At 43.0% G+C, this 16,168-nt stretch overlaps 1 protein-coding gene across 1 annotated transcript in view; it reads left to right on the top strand.

The window, feature by feature from the left end:
* Window positions 1-10,674, top strand: part of SLC7A14 (solute carrier family 7 member 14) — a 116,871-nt gene extending 106,197 nt beyond the window's left edge. Inside the window, exon 8 of the mRNA XM_001492326.6 lies at window positions 3,515-10,674. Within this exon, the coding sequence (XP_001492376.1) occupies window positions 3,515-3,837 (323 nt within the window). The 3' untranslated portion in view covers window positions 3,838-10,674. The remainder of the gene's footprint in view (window positions 1-3,514) is intronic.
* The last annotated feature ends 5,494 nt before the right edge of the window (window positions 10,675-16,168 follow it).

The raw sequence follows: 16,168 nt of genomic DNA, 5'->3' as shown, positions 1-16,168 counted from the left end.
ATAAAAAGTTGGGCAAAATCGTTTTCAATCAGTCTATACTTGTAACTATCCCTGGTAGATGGGAGAAATAACAAATGGACTCAACCTGGATGAGAACATGGAGAGACCCAGGAGGATTCAGAGTCCGACCACTAACCTTGTTGCTGAGGACAATCCTTCATTTTGTCCTGTGTCCCAGTTTCCTGTCTGTGAAACGCACAAAATCATAACCTCCACACACATTTCCAACAGGCTAGGAGGAGCCTAAACCGACAACATTTGTATCACGTTTTGAGCTCCTCAGAAGAGATGTGCCACATGAACGATGCATCTTTATAGGACCTCAGGACCCAGAGGTGTTGTGTGAAGCTCAGTTGAGATGATTCAGGATTCCCAGAATCCCCACAGATTTTTCAGAAACTACCTCATACTCAGTTCTCTAAGCCAACTGAAAAAGGAGCAGAAACAAAACACCCGCGTCGACACAGCAGGCTTTTAGCAGCTCTGTTTACTCCTCTGACACAAAGCCCTTGTTTGTGTGGGACAGATGGTGGTACATGTTTCTCTCCTTTCTCTCTCCCTTCCTCCCTCCCTCACTTCACTCGTTCCCCTCTGTTTCTTTGTCCTCCTCCATTTTTCCTTTTCTCCAATCCTTCTCTGCCTCATACCACTTTTTCTGAATTGACTCCAGGGCCAGTGAGGAGGATAAAGGCAGACAGACGCCAAGAATGCCTTCGCCCAAGCCAACTGTTTATTCTAGTTATCCCGTCGGGCTGCATGCACACAGTCGCTTCTTCGTTCACAGCTCTCATATCTGAAATGTATTTTTGAAGACAGAGTGACACACCTTTGAAACTGTAGGGGGCTCAGAGCAAACATTAAAAGACCCATAAATATTTATGTGGCAGATTTCCATGGATTGCTTTCCCAAAGTAATCACAGTCGACACGTTGGCACGCGCACACACACACGTTTCTGCTGGGCCCAGCCACTCCCAAAGAACAAATGTAGACCTAACCTCTTACTGAATGTTTACTGCAATAAGCACAGTCTATAAAGCAGCAGGGGAAGGGGGGATGTGAAGGACTGGATATGCAACAGCCTTTTCCAGATCTGTATGGAATGCTGGTTCTGCCCATCTCAGACCCAGGCAAGTGACTTGCTCTTTTCCAGCCTCTGTTTCTTCTTCTGTAAAGTGAAAGTATTCAAATACATGGATGATCTAAAGACCTCTTTCCAGCTCTAAATATCTATGATTCTGCGAGCCATCACACGAAGACTCCTGGAGAATTTCCGTAAATATCAATCTACCTCACACCCCAATGCCTGGTGGGGGCAGGGGGAGTTCTGGCAGAATAGATGTCAAACCAGGGCTTGAACAATAACCTGTGTAGCGGCAGAGGAGAGACGTTACGGGCAAGGGGAAAGGAAAAACATGGTACTAAGTTCAGTAGGGAAATAACTTGCTTATAACTAGGGTCTGAGAAGGGGAGGGGAAAGGAAAGAACTGATATAACAGATACCAAGCAGGAGCAGGCGGCAAGATCTGGCACCTGCCTGGATGGCTAGGAGAAAAGACAGCACAAAAGCAAAATTGGGCAAAAGGAGGTTGTGCCTGCTGATCCTGCTTGGTCTTCTGAAACATTCTCAGGTCTCAAACATGCTTTAAACAGAGGTGGTCTCCAAGAAACAGCATACTGGCCCTTTTAGAAGTGGCCTTAATTGAATACCTTGTTCCACACGAGCATAACAACTATCCCCCACGGCCACCCCCGCCCCCAGACAAGAAAGAGTAAAGATCCGTGCTCAGAAAAATGAAGTCGCCATTTGAAAAGTAATAGCTACATCTGCAAACGATTAACTCTAGGATTTATTACCAATTAGGACATAAATCTCTGCTTACTTTGGCTCCTGGAAAGTTGATTTCACTGGGGATGGGGGGAGGGGGCAGGGAGAAAGTCATTTGAGACAAGGATGAGAAATCCAAACTTAAAAAGGCACACTTCAACTTCAAAAGGGAGCAGGATTTCTCAAGCCCCAGAGTGGAACGCAGGCTGGACCTTGCAGTTCTAAACAAACAGCCCAGCAGATGCCTACCTGGCAGGAAGCCAAAGGGAGTGTGCCCCTCAGAAGAGGGTGTCAGCGGCCTGGATGGAGGTGGTATAACTGAGTGGCCCCCAGTGGCCAGGCCCTAGCATGGCCGGAGTTGGCACTGGGGTACATGTGTCAGGCTCTCTACGTTCCTGATCTCAGGGGTTCCCAGCCTTGGCTGACCATTGGACTCACCTGTGAAGTTGCCTAGGTCACACTGCAGACCAGTTAAATCAGAATCTGCACGAGTGGGGCTTGGGTATTGGGATGGTTCCAAAACTCCCCAGGTGATCCTCAGGTGCAGGCAGGGTTGAGAACCACTGTTCGTCTCATTTCATCCTCCCAGCAACCCCATCTTATAAGTATAATAATAACTTTCACAATTTTACAGAACAGAAAACTGAGGCACAAAGAGGCTAAGTGCCTGGTCCAGGGTTACACAGCTAACAGGGATGGAGGCAGATTTGAACCCAGATCTCACGCTTTAATCATCATGGCCTATGGCCTCCCAAGACCATGGTTCTCAGCTTTCCAGGCCCTGAGCCTTCAAGGGCTCTTCAAGGTAGAAAACGGACTCAAACTATTTTTATGTATTATTTCAAAAATATTCTAATAGAAATGCAACATTAGCCCATATTAATGCTACATATTGACTAGGGAAGCAAGTTTCTTTCCTTTGCTTGCAATGACTTCAAAACAAGGAGGTTACACTGGGCATTTCATGCTCAATCAGGACTTCTCATTCATTCGTTCAACCAACATTAAGTGGCAGTTTTCTGCAGAGTGTAAAACAGAACCACCCTGTGCAGATAATCACACAATAGGTGTTCCAAGGGCCATAAGAGTGACATATACTAGACACTCTAGGAGCCCACAGGAGAAAGTGGACAACTGTGAGTGGCAGTGACATATTATGCTTTTGGTGAGTGAAAATTGGCCGGGTAAATCATAGGATAATAAGTGCATGTTGCTAAGTGGCAAAATTAAAGATGGAGTCTCTAAGTGGAGGCCTGAAATAGTAAAATGTTATGAGAAGGTTGGGGATACACTGTTGCTCATCACAAATATTTAACCCAGGGTAGAAAATGCAAATTCCTGGCTGGCACCTACATAAGGATAGTGAGCTGGCTGTCAACAGGCGAGGTAGGGACTGAGGTGACCCAGGAGCCCAAATCCTGTCTACCGAGGCAACTAGTTCTCACCTCCAGCCAAAAGTTACCATATAGGAATGTGGATGCAGTGTTGTCAGCCCTTCTGACTTTTTTAGGGGGAGCTGTAAATATGGGTTGCTTAATGCAAGATCTCCTAATTTGTAAATGGCATCTAATCGACCAAAGAAAACACACCCGCGGCCAGTTCTGCTTTCATTGTTGAGAGTGGTCTCTCTGCTAGCCCCATGAATCCCAAAGCAACTGCTTATTCTCCTGTGCCTTTCCCCCCGCAGGTATGCTCATTTATTTCGGGTACGGCATCTGGAACAGCACCCTGGAAATCAGCGCCCGAGAAGAGGCCCTGCACCAGAGCACGTACCAGCGCTACGACATGGACGACCCCTTCTCGGTGGAGGAGGGCTTCTCCTACGCCACAGAGGGCGAGAGCCAGGAGAACTGGGGCGGGCCGGCCGAGGACAAAGGCTTCTATTACCAACAGATGTCAGATGGGAAGGCGAACACCCGGACAAGTAGCAAAGCGAAGAGCAAAAGCAAACACAAACAGAACTCAGAGGCCCTGATCGCAAACGATGAGTTAGATTACTCTCCAGAGTAGGAGGGAACACCCAAGAAATGTGTGGAATGGTGGGGATTTATTTTCAGTAACCTGGGGGCTAGAAGGTGAAAACATTTTTGGCTCTCATTTCAAAAATCCAGCCACCCCTAAAGTCAGTCCCCAGTCATACCTGTCATTTGCTACTTTTGCTCCTTGAGATAGTTCTGTCGAAGGGTTTAACCTGGGTCCCCTAACTGGTCCCCTTGTAAAAAAAAAAAAAAAAGAAACAAGAGGCTATAAGAAATTCTATCTTAGGTGCAACCGTCAGAGCTGATGGCAGCAAATGTTCCCTAGGTCTTTGCTTCGCTGATTGAATCTTTTTGCTTCTTACTCACACCCAAGAAGCAAGGAGCAAACTTTTTGGACCACCCCAAGGCTGCAGGTGGGCATGGGCACAAGGCCCGCATTTCAGCCACCCGAGACCACAAGGGCAAGCTCTGTTCTCAGCATGCCCGGCTGAGAGCAGCTCCCAGAGCCCGGAGCGGGCAGGTGGGCCTTGGTATTTCCTTGGCAAGCAACGTCTTGTCCTGAATCCCACAACACAAATTCATGGAGAAGGTCCATGCTTGTTTTTATTAAAAAGGTTCTCAGAGTCTCCAAACTATAACTTTAGGATCCAGCAAAGGTCAGGGACGCTGAGTGAGACCATCTCCCTAAAGGCTTCAGATTCACCATAAAGCAGTCATGCAGATCCAATCATAAGTTAAGAAGCACCATCAAAGCTCTACTTAAAGGGCTAGAAAAAAATAAATAACCATCTCATATGGTGAAGGCCAGAGGGCACTGGCAGCAATGAGCTCTCTGTCATTGCTTCTCTTATACCGGACTCTAAGCTCCTGCTGATACGATGAAAGAGGGCAAAGCTGGAGCATGACTTCACAGCACTAATATGTCTCAAAGAAGCAGGCTGTTTGTTTTACAATCAGATAAAAATCTTTATAAGGAGAAGTGACCCAGCCACTGAGATCACATTGCAAATTCTATTTCAGATTTCTGAAATTATGAATTCTGTAGTCTTTTGAGATACGCAACCGCCTGATTGGTGGGTGCTGCTCGGAAGACAAAAACGGTGACGCACAGCGACCTAGGTAATTGCATTCCATGAGATCATGTTTCACTTCTGAACCTTATTCTTCTGGAGCAGCTCAATTTTAGACACGTATTTTTCCTGTTATTTCCCAAAGCGGTTTCTCTGAAGACCAGAGAAAGATCTGAAGAGTAAGTTCTGAAGCTGAGCCTTAAGAGGGACTCTTAAAGGCATTTTCTCAGAAACAACCTAAATGAGATAATTTACAACAGGGAAAAACACATGGTCCTTAAATTCTGCTCTTGAGGTACAGGATTCCCATGGCTGCCCTAAGATGTGTACGCGTGTATGTGAAGGCACAATTGGGATCAAGCTAAAATCTTGGTGAGAATTTCCTGAAAGGGAGGGAAAATAGCAGATTCCACGCTCTCTCTCTCTCCTGGATCTAGCTTTATGCCAAAAGTTTTCCAGAATATATTGACTAACATTTAGGTCTACTCTATCTTAAAGGTTGAGGCTTGTGCCATCTTGGCATGCTTTAGGATTCTGGAGAGGAGCCAAAAGTCCATTTTTTTTCACTCAACTAACGCTGATCGAGAATGTACCAGGTGCTAAGTGATGGAAATGCAAAGAAGTATAACATCTGCCCTTGGGAAGTCACAGTCCCAGGAATGAGCAGCCTGAGAGATGTCAGTAAAACAAGCGACCCCAACGGGTCCTCACAGTTGATGCACAGGCTGTAACACAGTATAAAGAAAGATCCATCGAAACTAGTTTTAAAAAAAAAAATAAGCTTTCACATAAGTTGCATCTCATACCTATAGCCAATATATGCCATTAAATTCAAATAACTACTATTTTCTAGATCTCCTTTTTCATTCCTCTATATTAATTATTTAGAACTCTGGTTTCCTGAGGTCCTTTTGTCATTTTAACATAATGCCTGGCAATGTGTGCTTTCTCTCCCCTAAACTTAGCCGTAAAGATGCTGTGCCTGGTCTGTGAAATACATCTTTGGGGATTAATTGTACACGAATTACCCGTAACTCTTGTGAACACAAAGTTTTGAACCGGTTTTACGACTCAACAAATCTGCCTAGTGTGATATAATCTGTTAAGCTTGAGATACATCCAGATAGATGAGGCGGAGCTGCCTTCATTAAAAATGTTCAAAGAGAAATATGAATGCAAAATAACAAAACCTTAATGTGAATCAAAGAGCTTTCTTTTATCAGTGAGGTTTGGGTACTGAAGTTGACAATGGTTTGGCGGGAGATGTGCAATTTCTATAGCCTGAGAAGGGGCAACACGTGCTCTGGTAAAGACCATTGGTATTGATTTCATGAAGATCCTATGAACCACTCATTGCAGGAGCCATTTCTCCCAAGTAATATCTCTATATTTTCTAAGCTTTGCTCTCTTTATTTCTTTAAAGTTAGTCATTTCCCCAGCAACCTTGGTTTAAAAAAAATAATAAGTCAACATAATGAAAAAGTTTTTTTAAGGTAAATAGACATGTTTTCCCTCGTAATTCCCAGCCTCTGTGAAACAGTCATAGATTTCACAATGTAGTTTTCAAATACCATCAGTCACTAGAATGATTATATTAATGTTTCCTAAAATTTTCTTAAGGCCACATTTGTGGGACCATGTTTAATGTAAGATCACCTTATAAATAATTACAGGAGAAGTTTAGCCCCCTTGAAAGGACCCAAGGAAGAGCTACATTTTGTTGACTTCTTCTCTAGAGCAAGAGCTCTTCCAGTGAGCTTTCATCATGTGGATTTATGGTTTGGAGCCAATTACTTGATTTTTTAAAATTGCATTCTGTTTATTGGTACTCTGCTTCATTTCAAAAAGATTTGAGGTGGCTATTAAAATACACATAATACCAGAAAAAATCAAGTGAGGAGCTTGGGGCAAATAGAAATAAAGGATAAGACAAAGCTAAAAGTGTGTCTGGTGCTCAAATGCAGAATCTTGACATGCATTGCTAAATTTGCCAATGAGGGGACAACTTGAAAAATAATGGAATTGTTGGTAGTGACAGGAAGAAGTACTCCTGAATGATAAGAACATATCTTGCCCCATGAGGGCAGAGAATTGTGATAGCATAGATCATTGGAACCCACAGATGAGCTTCAGACCTAGATTTTACCAACTACCAGTGCCTGGCATATAGTAGATGTTCAATAAATATCTGATGATTGGATGAATGAGTGAATGGAAAATGAAATATCATTTATTCAACAATTTTTTGTGGAGGGTCTAAAGTGTGCTATGGCATAAGAAATAGGGGAAATAGGATATATAACAAGAACAATAGCGAAGGTAGCAGGTGAGATCAGGGAGTTACATGCGGCAGAGGTTCAAATATGGAAAAGGCCTCCTTCCATTGAAAGATGATAGAGAATGGAGCCTTTGTGCTTGTGGAAAGGATGGAATTCTGCCAGGTAGAAATGGGGGAAAGGCTTGTCAGGTGAAGGATCAGCATGAGTAAGGTAGAGGCTGTGGCTGACGCTGTCTCCTGACTAATAATTTGTACTGTGCCTCCTTTAAGGGAAAGCAAGAAGCTAGTTTGACAGGGGCTTATGATTTATATATAGAAAGTGAGAAAGAATGCTGAGAAGGCAGGTTAGGGCTCACTCAGAGATCGGCTTGAATGTCGAGCTGAGCCGGCTGGCTCTCCTGGGGTGGGGAGGACACAGGAAAATGATGAAAGTGTGATTCAGGAAAGGGTGGACTTCAAGAGGCTGGGCAGTGGCTTCATCTGCCTACACAAGGAGCTAACCAGTCACACACGCACTCCAAGTTGATTTAACATATTAAAAGGAAAAAATATCCCTACTTAATGCAATGTATGATTCTGCCTTTGAGTCCCATGTCTGATTTCATTATTAACCCAGGGGAAGTATAGTCATTTAACACGCGGACAGACAACACAAACAAAGATATTTGCAGCCACACTGAAATTTTCAACGAGTTTAAACAACCAAACCTAACAACTTTTTATATCTAACTAATCTAAACACGGAAACCTCAGCTCAAAATTTTACTCGGCTTGAGTTAAAGGACACATTGAACTAGTGCAAGGAATTAAATGACAGAATTAGGTTAAGAATCCATTTCTACTCCTTAGTAACAAACTAATAGCTAATCAAATGTCTACGGAATGGTCATGATGAGCCTGGTTAAGTAAACAGGAAAAAATGTTGAATTTAATGATCCATTTTTCTCTAGAACCCATGGGTCCATCAGGATATAAATCTAGCAACTATTGAGGGGAAAAAAAAAAACTCCTTTAAAGAAATGTCTTTCCCCTGTTCTCCTGAAAAGGGTTGATAAACTTGACCTCCTTTACATTACATTTGTTGGAAGTCTACCTACCAAGGGGCTGCCTCCTCTCTGCATTCTAAATAGAAGCTACAGGAGTTTGAGAATCAGCCTAAAAGACTGGAGGAAATTGCTGTCCCCTCTCCCACCGGTTTTACCGGAGACCTGAGACGTCAGTGGAAGTCTGCTGAGGGTCAGCCACAGGTTTACCTAATTTAGTATCTCAGATTAGAATGTCTTTTTGGGTGGAGAAGTCAGAAATCAGGAAATGTGTCTGAAGCCAGAATTGAGGTCAGCTCACTGAGTCCAGGCGGCCGTTAACAGTCCACTGGGATTTCAGCCTTGGGGCTAGTGAGCAGTCTAGGGATGGCCTTAATTTGTCACACTGGTGGGGAAGTGGGGAGCAAAGGAAACGCACACTCCACAGTTAGCACTCTAGGGCTGCATGGCAAGCCCCCATTTCCGTGCTATTTGGAACAAGACTAGTGAAGGAGAGTGTTTCTATCCAAAATTTTCACAAAGCCTCGGTTTCTCCTGTGTGCATGTCCCTCTCTGAGGCTGAGGAGCCATTTGTCTACAGGGCCCCTTTGGAGTCCCTAGGAGAGAGAGGCGCTAGCTGGTAACCAGTGGTGGCCTGGCTGTGAAAGAACCAATACTGGTAAACAATGCACAAGTGCAGAAAAAAGCATCCCCAACCCCGAGCTCCACCACAAGCGGGAGCCAGGCCACTGCTTCACCAAGGAGTTCTCATTGTAATTCTGAATCGGAACGGTGATGGGCAGCAAAAAGTCCCTTTTGTGTACAGAATTGTTAGTCCTGGGTCTACTTTCATTTTCTCTAAGACTTTAGAGGACAGGCTGTTGTAATTTTTCCCCTCCTCAGGAGCAACTTCCTTTCTAAAATGCCTTTCTCTTCTTGCTCGGCTTGAATAACACACGTCTCATTCTGAAATACCTAAGCAGTTGCTTTTTGCCAAAACTACTTCTTTAAGAAAATGTTCCTTTTTTTCTTTTTTTAGTACTTAAAGCCCAAAAGGGATTGGTGGAAGTTTCGAAGCCCATCAAAAGTGAACAGATATTCTGTATTCTGCAGTATCAACTAAAAGAGTGTTGAGACTCAGTGAACAGTATTCCACATGCATGATCTACAGAATTCATACAGGACTATCACAAGGGCAGCTGCGGGCTTGACGTCTTCTGAAAGCAGGCAGCACTAACTTCCTGCTCTGGGAGAACATTTAGTGCATTTGGGCACAATAAGGAAAGAAAATGGCTTTTATTAAGACTAGGAAACAGGAGCAGCCTGGATGTTTTCACTAGTGCTTTGTCTCTGTGCTTTTTTTTTTTCTAGTACACTTTCTTGACATTCACGTTGGTGACACTGGCTAAAGGGGATTGTGGGTCATGTGAATTTCCCAGGAAGCGCAGACTTTGAAGGATTGCATTCATTCTGATGTGGGGATGAGGAGACGAGACTGGTCCTTACACGTCTCTTGGCAGTTACCAATACACTTGTCTCACTCACTCATGCTCCCAAAGGCAAGACTCTACACTGGGAATCATAAACCCTCGCTCTCCAAAGCAAAGACACTGTTGATGCTACCATGGCGCATAAATACCTCAACTGTCTGGGCTGATAGAAGGGGCTGCGGGTTTTTAAGAGAGCGGCTATTGTCCTCATGCCATGTAGTTACACCATCTAATGACGGGACTCCACATTCTAGCTTTTCTCACTGTGGTAAAGAAACGCTACTGTTTAATTCCTATCCAAAGTTATAACCATGGCTTGTAAATTTGACTAACTTGTTTCGTTCTCGTTTGGTCCTTGAGAAGTACAACTTGCTTTTGCGGATGGTAATTTCTGGTGTCGTTCTCTGCTTTTTTTTTTTTTTTTTTTTTTTGGTATGAAATTGCTGTATTTGCTGAAGTTTGTCCGTTTTGTGGTTTTTAATTCCCATTGGTGCACTGTACAATGGGATGTTGTAGTATATTATGAAGAAGAAATAATGTGCAGATATGTTATGGAGTGTGTTTTATTTTAAAATGACTGTGGTGTTGAGAATATATTGATTTATCAAGATACTAAGGGAAAATTCTAAATTTACCAAAATGTGTATATTTTAATAAATGTATAAAGCTTTATTGTGTGCCTTTAAATTTAAAATGGGGTGTATAAAGAAAGTCAGAAACAAAAGTGTCTTACAATAAAATATCCATAGTAATGGAAAGCTTTTACACAGGAGACTACCACAGGAAAAAAAAAGAAAAAGAAGCTTGCCCGTATTTTGTTAACCTTAACCAGTACCTGAAGTCTCATACTTTCTTTCCATTCTAAAATGGAGAGGAACAAGTGAATCTTGCCTTAAATGTTTCAATTGTCCTTTGTAGAAAAGCCAGATAAATGAGCTCGTTATTTTGAAACTAATTGCATTATTGTGGAAAATTTGTTTTCAGAATAAAAATATTTTAAAAATTGCAGCTAACCGACTATTAAAATTTAAATTTGAAGAAAGTCAGTGCCATCCACCTTTTAAAACTCACTTTACTTCCAATAGGAGAACTAAAAGTTCCATTTTAGTGGACTCGTGGGAGAATGTGAAGCGATTCAGTCTCCCTCTCGCCATTTTCTTCTATCTGGGCCCCTGCTCACTACGCTGCCTCCTTAACTACTGCATTCCCAGTACCAGTGCTCAGTGACAGCCACAGCCTGCTCCAACCTCAGCACTACCAAGCATTTGACTCACTGCCCCCATTCATTTTAAGGACAAACTGGAGGACCATTACATGCCTATGGTTCCTAACCCAATTACAATAGCATTAGTGGTGGTTTAATTTATTTTACTTTTCAATGGTACAGGAAGTGATACCTGGAGAAAAGGTAGAGTCGTGTAGCAGGGTCACATATTTCCCACACTACACAAGATGCAAAGAAACCGCCATGTCTTTATTTCCTGTAACTCATGGCCCTCCCTGGCAGAGGCCCACCTGCCTGGGTAGCAGGAAAGAAACAAAAACTGTGAATGTACTAATTTACGGAATCCCAGTTGTCTCCCTTTTAGTCTCTTTTGAGATGATTGAGTCTCCTTGGGATAAAGGCTCAGTCTGTTGGACTTCCTCCCCTCTCCCTTGCTTCTCTCCCAAATGGCATCTGGTAACAGAGCCTGTATGATCTCATAAGGAGAGGGGACATTGGGATGCAGGTGAGAACCAAGTGCTCTGGACCCTTAACGGATGCTGCTGCAGAATGGTTCCCTGGACGGCTCCCCGGACGAGTGACCACAAAGAAGGACTGGCCTGTCTAGCCATATGGCTTCATGATCACATTCACTTGCAAAACCCACAGGTCTAGCATTTAACTCCAGTTGTGAAGTTTCTGCACGTTGACGCATCTTCGTTTGCACTCCAGGCCTTTGCTGGTCCACTGAGCCTTCAGCACTTCAACATTAGAACCCACTGCATCCCTGCCCCTCGAGACCTGGGGAACCAAGAACATCACCCCGGGCTCAAGCATCCATCCACCTCCTTCACTAACGATACACTATCATTTCCGGGCTCTGCTTGCTGTGGCGCGTAGTCAGTGACGTTCTACAGCCTGCTCGTGAGAACGATTGTTAACTTTCCATGAGTTCTAGGAGTCAGTTGCTAAACACATCCACTATTAAAACTTGACTTCTATAACCTTACAACTAATTATATTGAAAACAAAGGTAATAAGTACTTGAAACTATTTTACTATATTTAACTGTTAGGTATGCTCTTGCGGTTATTTACAGCTATTCTGTCTGTGTGAGGGAAATACTATACGATGATGTGCTACTGCACGTCTCTCCCCAACTCTAAGCTCAGTGGGTTCACAGCGGTAGCTTGCAATCAGCCGTGGTGGGAGTATTTACACCATGCAAACTGGCAAATGCTACAAACTCAGGGTTGGTTGGTGTTTTCCACAGAGCTGTCTAGTAAACATTTACCAGCACACCACTGCTTATATCCTTTCCAGCTCGGTATGCCACTACTCATCCAATGCTTCAGGCTTTCTCACTCCTACCACAGCCCCACCCTTGGAGGGGGAAAAGCCTGGACAGGTATTTTTTCCCTCTCTGTCCTACCTCTGTTTCTCTTCCTCTCCCCACCATGCCGCAGGACAAGCTGGGGCTGGCTTTCCACTTTTCATTCACTCTGACAGAGATTCCCCCTACACGTTAGCCGCCTTCCTGGGGACAATAAGCCTCATAAATCAGTCTCACTGATGGAAGGATTACCCATTTGCGTATTTACAAATAGAAGAGTCACAGGGTTACTTGGAACTAGAGATTACTAGCACCAAAAATAATTGAGTCAATATTCCAAAATACAACCTCATTACATGGACCTTAAAATTCAGAGGTTGTTTAATAACAAGTGTTGCCAAAGACACAGAGAAATTGGAAAACTTGTGCACTGTTAGTGGTAATGCAAAATGGTGCCACCACTGTGGAAAACAGTATGGCAACTGCCCAAAAACTTAAAAATAGAATTACCATATGCTCCAACAATTCCATTTCTGGGTACATATCCAAAAGAATTAGAAGGAGGGTCTCAAAGATATTTGTTCATGGCAGCATTATTCACAATGGCTAAAACATGGAAGCACCCAAGTGTCCATCAATGGATAAATGCATAAAGAAAATGTGGTATATACATACAATGGAATATTGTTCAGTCTTAAAAAGGAAGGAGGGGCTCGCCCCATGGCGTAGTGGTTAAAGTTCAGTGCGCTCTACTTCAGCAGCCCAGGTTCACGGGTTAGGATCCCAACACAGACCTACGCCACTCATCAGCCATGCTGTGGCAGCAACTCACATATAAAGTAGAGGAAGATTGGCATGGATGTTAGCTCAGGGCTAATCTTCCTCAGTTAAAAAAAAAATGGAAGGAAATTCTGATACATGCTACAATATGGATGAATTTTTAGGACATTTCGCTAAGTGAAATAAGCCCATCAAAAAAGACACATACTTTATGACTTCACTTATATGAGATACCTAGAGTAGCCAAAATCGTAGAGATAGTAAGAAGAACGTGGTTGCCAGAGGCTTGGGAAAGGGACAATGGGGGTTATTGTTTCACACATGTAGAGTTTCAGTTTTGTAAAATGAAAGAGTTCAGGAGAGGATGGTGCTAATGGTTGCACAACAATATAAGTGTGCTTAGTGCTACTGAACCATACACTTAAAAACAGTTGAGATGGCAAATTTTATATTGTGTATATTTTACCACAATTTTAAAAACTGAAAAAAAGTTTTAAAGTTATTCAGAGCATCAAAGCTGCTTTACCAGCATCTTCTCCTTAGGTCATAACTCAAAATCACTTTAAAAATTAAATACTCTATTAGAAATTTAAGAGATCCCCATATTCTAACATTAAATTGACAGCCCTTCTTCATTTTTTTTTTGACTGGCAATGAGAGTCCTTCCCGTGTCACGTTCCCTTCCTCTCCTTCGCCCACATGCGTCTCTTCCCCCACCCGAGGATGGGTTCTTTCTGATCTCCCGTTGGCCTCAATCAATTCAAAACAACTCCAAGCTATGAGCTCAGAGAGAAAACCACACACCCCCATTTCTATGACCTAGAAGTCTGAATTCTCTAAGCTTTTATTACATGTATGTGTAAGCCTCATGCTTACCCATCAGAGCCTTTTAGAGTGTTTTCAGGAAGGGATGAGCTCGCTATAAGTCAATTAACTGGATGAGTAAGTACTGTGGCCGACTTTCCTTCAGGGAAGGGAAATACAAATGATGTGTGACTCTAATTAACTTCAAACACAGCAACAGGAATACAATTTGGAACAGAATCCAAAGAGGAAATAGTCCATCCAAATTCAATTCTGGTGGCTGGAAGACTATGATTGAATTTCCTTCCCAGTGGAGACACTCCTCACAGAGTGAGGTGAGGAGGGGAAGGGGGTTTCCTAGCAATGGGATTTCCCTGATCTTAGAAGCTCTCTGTCCAAAGCAGCCCCTTTAAGGTACTGGCAACAAGTTCAGGGTGTGGATACAATGTCCTCGACTTTCTCCCCAGCCTTACCAATCTTGTGCAAGAAAGTGGACACTGGATAAACCAACCACAGCCAACCGGGCATGAGAAGACGTGCTGTGAGCCTTGAGGACCAGTGGAGGAAGGGCACCTCTGCCCTATCTGCCCCCTGATGCCCAAAATGCCTCCACTGGAAACAAAGTCTGCCATTCCCAATAACAAAGAGATCCTTAAATGCCTTCACAGTTAACTCCTCCTGGAAGAAGGAACACATTGTTTTCACTCATCCACATGGAGATATGAACGACTGATAGCAGTTCCTTCTCAGAAAGCAGGTTTTTGCAAGTCACAAGAAAGGATTAGGAGGTCCCAGGATGCCTGAGAGGGGGTTGGGGGACTCCAGGAGGGGAAAGGGACACAAAGACACACTTGGCCCCATTCCCTTTACAACCTCACACAGAGTTGGAGGTAAATACAAAGAGGGCGCAAGACACCATACACCTGACCTGAAGTGATGCCTCCAGGACCACTCTGAGGGGAGAGATGGATGGCGGCCTGCAAAGAGGCTTGAACCGTAAGAGAGAAACCCATCTTCCCACTGGGGCTCTCCATAACTGGGTTTGTCAATGCAGGCAAGCCTCTTCCCCTGTTCCCTCACTTGCAAACAAGAAGTGGATCCACGATTCCTAACTTTCCGGATCACTGCCGTGGGGGTGGTGAACACATCTCTCTTGCTTCCAGCTGCACCTCAGTGCCTAGTGTAGAGCCCGGGATGCAGGAGGCATTTAATGAATATTTGCTGAAGGAATGAATGAATAGAAGTTAAGTTCTCCTCTTCATTCAGAGGCCCTCCCCCTGCTTTTGCCAAAGTGGAGAACCATTTCAATCACTCTACGTAAATATTCGACAGTTCACCTCTGACAGATTTCGGATCCCTTGAATCACTTTTAGAATTGATCCTAGAAAAATAAATAATCAGAGATATGATCAGAGGTTTACGCCAAAGGATATATCTACAACTACAGGAAAAAAATAGCAGAAAAACTGAAATCAGTGTCCCAAACTGGAGTTTGTTTACATACGTGATAGTGTAACTGTGGAACTCAGAACGATACAGCGTCGAAAAGTATCTTTCCAAAGAATGTTTCCTGACAGGGTAATCTTCATTAATTATGTTGAATTTTAAAAGTAGGATGCAAAGATTATTAATAGTATGTCTTTAGTCTTGAAAATAAATGTATTCTATATATGTATAGAAAAAGATTTAAAAGGACATTATATAATGTGTTAACCATTGCTGCCTCTGAGAAGTCTGATTTGGGGTGGTTTTGTATTTTCTTTTTTATACTTTTTTTTCCAAATGTGCTTCAAAATATATTTTACTTCTATAACCTAAAGTGTAATTAATTTTTACTTCCTACGACATAAGGGCTTTTTCAGATATTTGCTGTGGCCTAAATGGCCAACCGAGAAGGCATCCTGACACCTCTCCCCAAGTAACGACACAAGTAATAGAAGCTTCCTCTCAAAGCCACACCACAGACAGATTTGTCTCTCTACATGGGCACAGATAAGTTTAGGATCCTTATACTCCTTCAGCAGAAGGAGTCCATTCTCAGGTAGAGTGTATTAGCTTGGACACTTGGCTCACATACGTATTGTTAAGTATTAAATACTAGTGTCAATTCATTCCAGACGTCAAGGATATTGAAAAGACATCACTATTTTAAAGGGTAAATACACATATTTGTGTATTTAGCCATAATTATTTTGCTTAATCCTTCTACCAAGTAAAATATGCGCCAAAATACCTTCGTGCTGCCTTGGGGATGTTGCCTGTCACACAGAATATGGTCAATAATTATCTGTTAAATTAGATCGTATAGCATTTCATCCACACCTGACAAAAATGTGATTTTCAAAACGTACATATTGTTCATGATTTATAACTGAAATACA

Source organism: Equus caballus, chromosome 19 (assembly GCF_041296265.1).
Source record: "Equus caballus isolate H_3958 breed thoroughbred chromosome 19, TB-T2T, whole genome shotgun sequence".
NCBI lineage: Eukaryota > Metazoa > Chordata > Mammalia > Perissodactyla > Equidae > Equus > Equus caballus.
The sequence above is the reverse complement of the archived record's forward strand: the minus strand, read 5'-3'. Positions and strand labels throughout refer to the sequence as shown.